Raw genomic sequence first — 9,679 nt, forward strand, 5'->3', positions numbered from 1 at the left:
ACAGGCAGAATCATTCACCTACCCCTAGCATATTACTCATATTTGTTATTCGTTTAACTGATTTATTCGCTCTTTCTGAATTGCATATTTTAATCATTTTCTTATAAACCAAACCATTTACCAGTGATCTTTTGTTTAATTGAAATCATATCCCAACTCTATATCCTCAAGCAGTCCTTGAGATCGACATTCGGAGAAAACTCCTTTTATCACTACAATAGGCAAAAATAGTACACTTGCTATTTTCCTATCAATTTTTTGGCGCCGTTGCCGGGGACTGCCAAAGATAATAGAGTTAACAGAATTATTTCAATTAAAATTTTGTTGCTCCGCGACTAAAATTTTATTATTATAGTTACTTTTGTACTTTTATCATACTAACTTCTGTCTAATCTGTTTATGCGAGGTAAGGCCTCAACTGATTTTCCTTTTAACGCAGAACCCGAAAGATATTTGCGTGCTAGACTCCGACAAGCTAAACGAGAAAGACTGGCAGAAGTAGAAAGAGAGGAAGAAACCACTGTTCACTCTAAACATTCAGATTCTGAGTCAGACACAGGTTCACAACCAGAAGTTCATATCATGGCTGACTTACCTCCTCCGGAAAGACTTTTGGGTGATTATGGCAGAGAAAATAATCCAGCAGTGAGATTGACAATAGTCAATCAACCGGTAAATGTTGCTCACTTCCAGTTGCACCCGTCAACCATTCGTCAGCTGGAAAGTAAACCTTTTTCAGGAAAAGTCAATGAAGATGCCAACAAGCACTTACAAAAATTCCTGACAATGACCACATCATTAAAAATTGAGGGACACTCAGAAGAAGCAAAACGGTTGGTCATGTTTCCCTTTACCTTATCTTTGGTCGCCGAAGAATGGTTTTATTCCCTACCTGCAAGAAGTATTACTACTTGGCAACAAATGGAAACAGCATTTCTGAATGAGTATTTTCCGGCTTCTGTGTATATCCGCAAGAGGTATGATATTTTGAATTTTAAACAGAAGGATGGAGAGTCACTGGGAGATGCATACAAAAGGTTTAAGAGGTGTTTAGTTGCATGTCCCACTCATAATCTGGACGCAACTGAACAAATGCAAAACTTTGTGAATGGGTTGAAATTGAAGACAAAGCAACTTATTGATACAGCTACCGGTGGCTCAACTAATTTCTCAACAGCCACTGGTATTAAGAAGATTATTGAGGCTATTGCTGCTAATGAGCATTTGGAGCTCTATGATCGTACTGTGAGTCAACCTGAAGGAAAAATTGATTTAAAACTGGCAAATCAGGTTGTGAACATGGAAGATCAAATTAAAGCTGAAGTGGAAAGAAGACTGAAAGGTATGAATTTAGGTACTCAGACGGTAGCTCAAGTTCAACCTGCTCAAGCGATGGTTTGTGAAATCTGTGCTGGACCACACTTCGCCATTCATTGTGTTGCTACTGAGGCTATAAAGTTCTTGAGGCAAAATAACCCCTACTCCAACACTTATAATCCAGGGTGGAAAAATCATCCAAATTTTCCGTGGAAGGATCAACAGGGTAATGTCCAAAAGCAAGTTCCTCAACAACAACAGTACATGCCTCAACAACAACCACCTTACCAGCAACAATATCAGCCACCTCAGCAATCCTATCAACAACAAGGGCCGAAAAAAGCAGATTGGGAGATAGCCATTGAAAAAATGGCAGTGCAGAATGTTAAGTTCCAGGAAGAGACAAGAAATAACCAAAGGAACACTAATGCTTCTATCAAAAATCTTGAACTTCAACTTGGACAGATAGCACAGCAGATCACAAGTTCTCAAGCACCAGGTGCTTTACCAAGTGCAACTGTGACAAATCCAAGAGAGCATAATAATGTGAGTGCAGTAACTACAAGAAGTGGAAAAACAACTGAAGCCCTTGAAAAGAAAGTTGAGGAAGAAGATACATTACTTGAAGTGGATCTTGAAATCTTAGAAAATAAAACACCACCAATAGAAGAAGTCATATTGAAGCCAGTTGTGAAGGAAAAGTCTACTGAGCAAAAGCCCATAATAAAGCTCCCATTTCCACAAAGGAACAAGAAGCAGAAGCAGGACGAGAAAAACTTTCAGAAGTTTGTAGAAATGTTCAGGAAGTTGGAAATTAACATCCCATTTTCTGAGGCACTCGAGCAGATGCCTATTTATGCCAAATTCATGAAAGACATCATATCCAAGAAACGCACCACTGACACTGACTCTGTTATACTAACTGAAACTTGTAGTGCTATTTTGCAGGGTATGAAGATTCCAGTTAAAAAACCAGATAGAGGCTCGGTTACTATTCCTTGCACCATTGGAGATAGGTCCTTTAAAAGGGCTCTGATTGATTTGGGGGCTAGTGTAAGCCTTATGCCTTTGTCCATCTATAGGAAACTCGGGATTGGAAGAGTTCAAGACCCCAGAATGACACTTCAATTTGCCGATCACTCAGTGAAGAAACCATTTGGGATTGTTGAAGATGTTCTGGTTAAAGTTGATAAATTTGTTTTTCCTGTTGATTTTGTAATTCTGGAAATGCCAGAAGATGAGGAGATACCCCTGATCCTGGGTAGACCATTTTTAGAGACAGGTAGATGTATGATAGACATTGAGAATGGTACTATGACTCTTAAGGTTTATGATGAGGAGCTGAAAATTAATGTGAGAAGCACTATGAAGCACAAAGAGGATGTAGGTACAAATCACTCAGTGGAAGTGATTAATCAGATAGTAGCCGATAACATTCAGAGTAGTTTTCCAGAATCACCGTTAGAAAGAGTTCTGTGCTTGTCAACTGAGGAGATGGAGGAGAGTGATAATGAGAAGGAAAAAGAAATTCTTGCTTTACTTGATGCACAACCACCTTGGTTGAAATCCAAACCACACCGGTGGGAGGATTTAAGAGGTTCACCAGAAACAGAAGGTGAAAAGGAAAACAAAACAGGTACAAGTTCTGAGTTAAAACAACTACCTGTTAATCTTAAATATGTTTTTCTAGAATCTGGAGAAAAATGTCCTGCTATCATCAATTCTAAGTTAAATGAAAAAGATGAAGAAAAGTTGATACAGGTACTTAAGAAGCATAGGAGTGCTATTGGTTGGACTATCGAGGATATAAAAGGAATTAGCCCCACGGTATGCATGCATAAAATACTGATGGAGGATAACCAGAAACCGGTTGTGCAACCTCAAAGGAGGTTAAATCCAGCAATGAAAGAAGTAGTGAGGAAATAAGTTGTAAAGTTGTTGGATGCAGGATTGATTTATCCTATTTCAGATAGTTCTTGGGTAAGTCCAGTACATGTGGTACCGAAGAAAGGAGGAACCACAGTGATCTTGAATGAAAAAAATGAGCTGATTCCAACTCGCACAGTAACAGGGTGGCGAGTATGCATTGATTACAGAAGACTCAATACTGCGACAAGGAAGGATCATTTTCCTCTTCCTTTTATTGATCAGATGTTAGAGAGACTTGCAGGATACGAGTATTACTGTTTTCTGGATGGATATTCGGGGTACAATCAGATTGCTGTAGCCCCAGAAGATCAGGAGAAGACTGCATTCACATGCCCTTATGGTATTTTTGCTTACAGACGGATGCCATTTGGGTTATGCAATGCCCCAGCTACTTTTCAGAGATGTATGACATCTATATTCGCCGACATGCTTGAAAAGCATATGGAGGTGTTTATGGATGATTTTTCTGTTTTTGGTTCTTCTTTTGATATTTGTTTAGCTAACTTGTCTCTTGTTTTGAAAAGGTGTCAGGAAACTAACCTTATTCTCAATTGGGAGAAATGCCATTTTATGGTGCAGGAAGGTATCGTGCTTGGCCACAAGATTTCCCATAAAGGAATTGAAGTGGACAAAGCCAAAGTGGAGGTGATAGCTAATCTTCCACCCCCCGTGAATGAAAAGGGGATAAGGAGCTTTATAGGACATGCAGGCTTCTATCGCAGGTTTATCAGAGACTTCTCAAAAGTGGCTAAACCATTAACTGATTTGCTTGTTAAAGACAAGCCCTTTAATTTTGATAGTAATTGTTTGGCAGCTTTTGAGACTTTAAAGAGTAAGTTGAGTACTGCACCTGTTGTAATAGCCCCCGATTGGTCATTACCTTTTGAAATAATGTGTGATGCTAGTGACATTGCTGTGGGGGCTGTTTTGGGACAAAGAAAGGACAAACTATTACATGTGATATATTATGCTAGTCATGTCCTTAATCCGGCCCAAATGAACTATGCAACTACCGAGAAGGAGTTGTTGGCCGTGGTTTATGCTTTTGACAAATTTAGGTCTTATTTGCTTGGGTCAAAAGTTATTGTTTATACTGATCATGCTGCTTTAAAGTATTTGTTTGCTAAGCAGGAATCCAAACCCAGACTTTTGAGATGGATACTTCTCCTTCAGGAATTTGATCTTGAAATCAAAGATAAAAAGGGGTGTGAGAATACAGTTGCAGATCACTTATCTCGCATGAACCCGATTAAGGAAACTGAAGAGGAGCATCCAATCCAAGACACATTTGCTGATGAGAGAACCCTAGCTGTGACTGGAACCCCATGGTTTGCTGACTATGCAAATTACTTGGTAGGTGGAGTTATACCTGATGATTTTAGTGCTAACCAAAAGAAAAAGTTTCTCTATGATTGTAGGTTTTATTTGTGGGATGACCCATTCCTATACAAAAGGGGAGTGGATGGCCTAATCAGAAGATGTATTCCCGAAGGAGAGCAGAGAGATATACTGAAGGCTTGTCACGATTCTGAGTATGGAGGACACTTTAGTGGAGATAGAACAGCAGCAAAAGTCCTCCAATCCGGGTTCTATTGGCCTACGCTATTCAAGGATGCCTATTACTTGGTCCGAGAATGTGACAGATGCCAAAGAACAGGTAATATCACGAGGAGAAACCAGATGCCACAGAATTCAATGTTAGAGGTAGAGCTGTTTGATGTGTGGGGTATTGATTTTATGGGACCATTTCCACCATCATTCGGAAAGAACTATATTTTGGTGGTGGTCGATTATGTGTCCAAGTGGGTAGAAGCTGTAGCATTAGCCACAAATGATGCTAAAGTAGTTGTGAGTTTTCTCTGACACAATATCTTCTCCCGGTTTGGGGTACCAAGAGCTTTGATTAGTGATGAAGGCACTCACTTTCTGAATAAGCTTATGGAGAGTTTGCTAAAAAAAATACAATGTGAAGCACAAGATTGCAACACCGTATCACCCTCAGACGAGTGGACAGGTAGAAGTGTCCAACAGGCAGATCAAGCAGATATTGGAAAAGACCGTTAATGCTTCTAGGAAAGACTGGGCTGTGAAATTAGATGACGCGCTCTGGGCTTACAGGACAGCATTCAAAACACCTATAGGTATGTCTCCGTATCAGCTTGTTTATGGTAAAGCTTGTCATTTGCCGCTCGAACTCGAGCACAAGGCATTTTGGGCCACCAAATTCTTAAACCTTGATTCCAAAAAAGCTGATGGTTCCCGAATTCTCCAACTCCATGAGTTAGAAGAATTTAGGAACTTTGCGTATGAGAATGCCAAAATATATAAAGAAAACATAAAAAAATGGCATGATCAGAGGATCGAGAAGAAAGAATTTTGGGAAGGGCAGTTTGTTTTATTGTTTAACTCCAGGTTGAAGCTATTCCCTGGGAAATTAAAGTCAAGGTGGTCCGGATCGTTCGTGGTCACGAAAGTATTCCCTCATGGAGCAGTGGAGGTTAAAAACCCAAGTAACGGGGATATTTTCAAAGTCAACGGACAGAGGTTAAAACCTTACCATCAAGTCCAAGAGGTAGGTTTGATTCAACATCTTCGTCTCACATCTTGATGTGGAGACCGTCGAGCCATGCGACGTTAAACGAAGCGCTGCTTGGGAGGCAACCCAAGGAAGGTACGAATTTTGTTTTACTGCAAATATCTTTAATTCAGTAAAAAAAAAATTTTGAAAAAGTTGAAAAAAATTTGGCTGCCCATACGCGTATGAGACCTAGTATACACGTATGGGATATTGGATTCTGAGGTTTTGGGCACTGGGCAAATGCGTATCATACGCGTATGGTAGGCATGGTACGCAGCCATACGCGTATGAAATGTGGTACGAGATCTGGATACGCATTTTTGAATTTGTGACCGTTGGAAGTTGCGTATGAAGAGCACCATACGCGTATGAGTATGGTTCATACGAGATCCAAGTTTTCAACACACAAAAATTTCTCTGCCCATACGCGTATGAGGCGTATGATACGCGTATGGCTCGTCCATATTCGCGTATGATACGCGTATCATTTTCTGGACCCACTATTTATGCTTTTTCTTGTCATTTCTGATCATTTTTCTATTTTTGCATACGCACAGTTCTCATATTGCTCTCTTTTTATCTGCAGAATTGTGGATTTTTGTGTGTCTGTGTCTAAGTTTTCAGGTTACATTGTTCTTTCTTCTCAACCATGGCCCCATATGATCGAAACAGATTCAGATCTGCTGCACACTATGCAAAGTTTGAAAGTTTAGCCACCAGAAACATTATTGAAGAAAGATCCTGGACGTTAACACCAGAGGAACTACCTGAAGTCCAAACTGTTCTTCAGGAACAAAAGTTAACATATTTGAATGAGCGGATTAAACCTGTTAGCAGAGTTTTGATCCAAGAATTTTATGCCAACGCCTTCAAAACAGGCTCAGAGGTTGATCCAGTGTTGGAATCTCGAGTTCGGGGTAAAAGAATAAACTTTAGTGCTGATAAGATTAATCGGATTCTGAAATCAAAACCTCTCGAGGAACATTGTCACTATCAAGAGATGAAAATGTCCATGAGAAGATTCTGGCCATTTGACGAGATGAAAAATTTGTTGCTTCAAGAAGGAAAGGACTGGCACCCTACTACAAGAGCCTTGCCTTCAAAGATGATGGTTGTGGATTTGGCTCCTATTCCAAAAGCTTGGGCTTTCTTTGTCCATCACACTCTAAGCACCAATCAAAGCAGCTCTGATTTAATTGCTGAAAGAGCAATGTTGTTATATTTTTTTCTGACCCACCGTCCTGTGAACATTGGGCGGATCATCTCTTCTGATATTGACGACATAGCGCAATCTTCTTCCAAGAAAGCGCTCGGTCATGCTTCTGTCATTTATTTGTTGTGCAGGAAAGCAGGCGTTCCGGATCTTGATGGGCCAGTGGTTAGACCAGCTAAATCATTAGGGTCGAGTTGGTTGTCCCTCGTTGCACCTCACAACACTCAAACTGAAGAACCTAGAGATGATGGTTCAGGACCGAGTGGCACAACGAGACCTGAGAACACCACCTCCGCACCAGAGAGTACTACTGCTCCAGATGCTTCTACATATGTTCCATCATCTTTTGATGCAGATATGATGGATGAAAACTCTCGGTTGTATCGGTTTATGATGTCAGGTTGGTGTATGTGGCAAGACCAGTGCCTGCAGATGGGGATTCCAGCACGCTACATGTGTCATCAGACTGATTTGAGGAATGATGCTCAGCGCTTCCGTGATCGTTACTTTGGCACTTCAGATGATCCTTCTTTTGGGATCGTTCGCATTCCGGGATTCCCTGCGCCATTTCAGATGGGGGGACCCTTTATCCCGCAAGAACAGCCACATCAGCAAACCCCTAGCCCACAGCCGACTGTATCCCCAATAGATGTATTTGTTCGGGGGACACCTTTTGATATCGATGAGCACATCAGTTTTGATGCGGATATGCAGGACAGGGATGGAAGAACCGACGCATAGAGTTCTTTGTTATCTTCTAGTTCGTTTGTTAGTTTTTTTTTCTGTTTCAATTGCTTCTAGTCATCTTGTGTTATGATGTACTTTGTTTTCGTTGTTTTTGTTTTATTTTAGTTTTATTTCTCTGTAATCGCCCATTGGGCATAACTTATTAATGAATCCGTTGTTTTATCATTCAGTATGAATTTCTTGTTTATAGAGATGGTGATTCTAACTAAATGGGTGACATCGATTCTAGACTCCACATATGTGTAAATCATCCAATCATGTTACCTCATTCATAGATACCTGTGACTCAAGATCGGACGCACTTTAGTCAACGTCATCCTGAAATCCTAACAGCTTTGTGACAACTTTAGTGAAGATGCACAATATGGAGAGCCATCAGGAGACCTGTCAAAATCAACATACCATGGTGAGATCAGAAATAGCCGATTATTCATTCATTTCCATGAGGGATATTCAGGTATGATTCTACTATTCAGAGTTTGCATGCGTCCTTTTCTGTTGTATACTGCATAATAACACACTGAGGCAAGTTTTTCACCCTAGAGCCTTTTGTAGTCACCTGATCTTGATTATCCCTTGTTCCCCATTTTCGAGCTTATAAAAAAAATCTTTTCTTTCTCTCACACCCTGGTTAAATGTCACCTTCCCCTGTTTCAAGTATGTAAGTTACAATTGTTGGTTTATCGGCTTTTATGTAAGTTTGGGGTTGCTCATGGAATAGCAACGTGTAAGTTTGGGGTAGCTATGCAATGATATTCAAAATATGAACTCACAATATGAGTACCTGTATAAAAAAAAAACAAAAGAAAAAGAGTTGAAAAAAAAAAGAGAAAGCTAACAATGAAAAGGTACTCATAAATAAGTGCATGGAACTACCCGAAGACATTTCCAAGAGACCCAGCAGTAACCGTGTTTAGTAATGAGACGTATAGACACATACTTGAAACTTGTAACCTTCATCGTTTTGTTTTTATTCCACCTTAACCCGAGCCCCATTACATCCTTAAAGACCTAGAAAAAGTGTGTGACTTATGCATGTTAACAAAGATTAGGATTCATTCGAATTATTGAGTGAGTATTACATACCATGAAGTTGAGTGTAAACACATGAACCCCTGAGAGAACTGGTGAGAGTGTGAAAGAAGCTGACAGGTCGAATGATGTTTCAAAATGGAAGTGTCTCTAAGCGATGGTGGCCTAAAGTTGGAAGAATTAAAGGGTGATCGCGAAATGAGATGCGAAAGATTTCACAGGTATTGTGGTAAGAGTTTTGTTTCAAATAAGTTTGGGGTGATATGATTGGTCTTGATTTGAAGTTGCTTGAGGACAAGCAACAATTTAAGTTTGGGGTTGTGATCAGTCACCATTTTTGTTAGTATTTCACCATTTAAAAAGTAAGAATTCAGGTAAACTGTTTGATTTAACACGCGGTTTTAAGTTATCTTTGTTCTTTTCAGTAAAAAGTATTTTGCTTAAGGCAATCTCTTTCTGGTTTCTTTTTACGCTCTTTTTAGTATAATTAGTGGTTTCAGGTTTATGAGCATGGATGTCCAAGATTAGGAGCACAAAAGCTGGGACAAGCAAGAAAGGAAGAAAATCCAAGTCAAGGCAGCCCATACGCGTATGGACCTTCTGATACGCGTATAGCTCAATCAGCCACAAGTCCCATACGCGTTCCTTAAAATCCAAGGCAAAAATCAAGTCTGATCATACACGTATGGGAATGTCATACGCGTATGCCCCCTAGCCTATACGCGTCTCATACGCGTTTTGTTGAAATCTTGTGAAAAATTGACTCTGCCCATACGCGTATAGGGAGTATCATACGCGTATGAGGCCCAAAATGTTGCCCATCTCAGACCTATATAAACCGGTACTGCGAATTTCACCAGGTT

General features: G+C 40.1%; 1 protein-coding gene across 1 annotated transcript; it reads left to right on the top strand.

Annotated features, from left to right (window-relative positions):
* The first annotated feature begins 399 nt into the window (after positions 1 to 399).
* LOC131637603 (uncharacterized) lies at positions 400 to 5,854 on the top strand. The gene is made up of 5 exons (XM_058908201.1): positions 400 to 672; positions 1,126 to 3,144; positions 3,469 to 3,649; positions 3,746 to 5,094; positions 5,219 to 5,854. The coding sequence occupies exons 1-5, from the start codon at positions 400 to 402 to the stop codon at positions 5,852 to 5,854; spliced, it is 4,458 nt and encodes a 1,485-aa protein (XP_058764184.1).
* The last annotated feature ends 3,825 nt before the right edge of the window (positions 5,855 to 9,679 follow it).

The sequence above is a fragment of the Vicia villosa genome, unplaced genomic scaffold (genome assembly GCF_029867415.1).
Source record: "Vicia villosa cultivar HV-30 ecotype Madison, WI unplaced genomic scaffold, Vvil1.0 ctg.002054F_1_1, whole genome shotgun sequence".
NCBI lineage: Eukaryota > Viridiplantae > Streptophyta > Magnoliopsida > Fabales > Fabaceae > Vicia > Vicia villosa.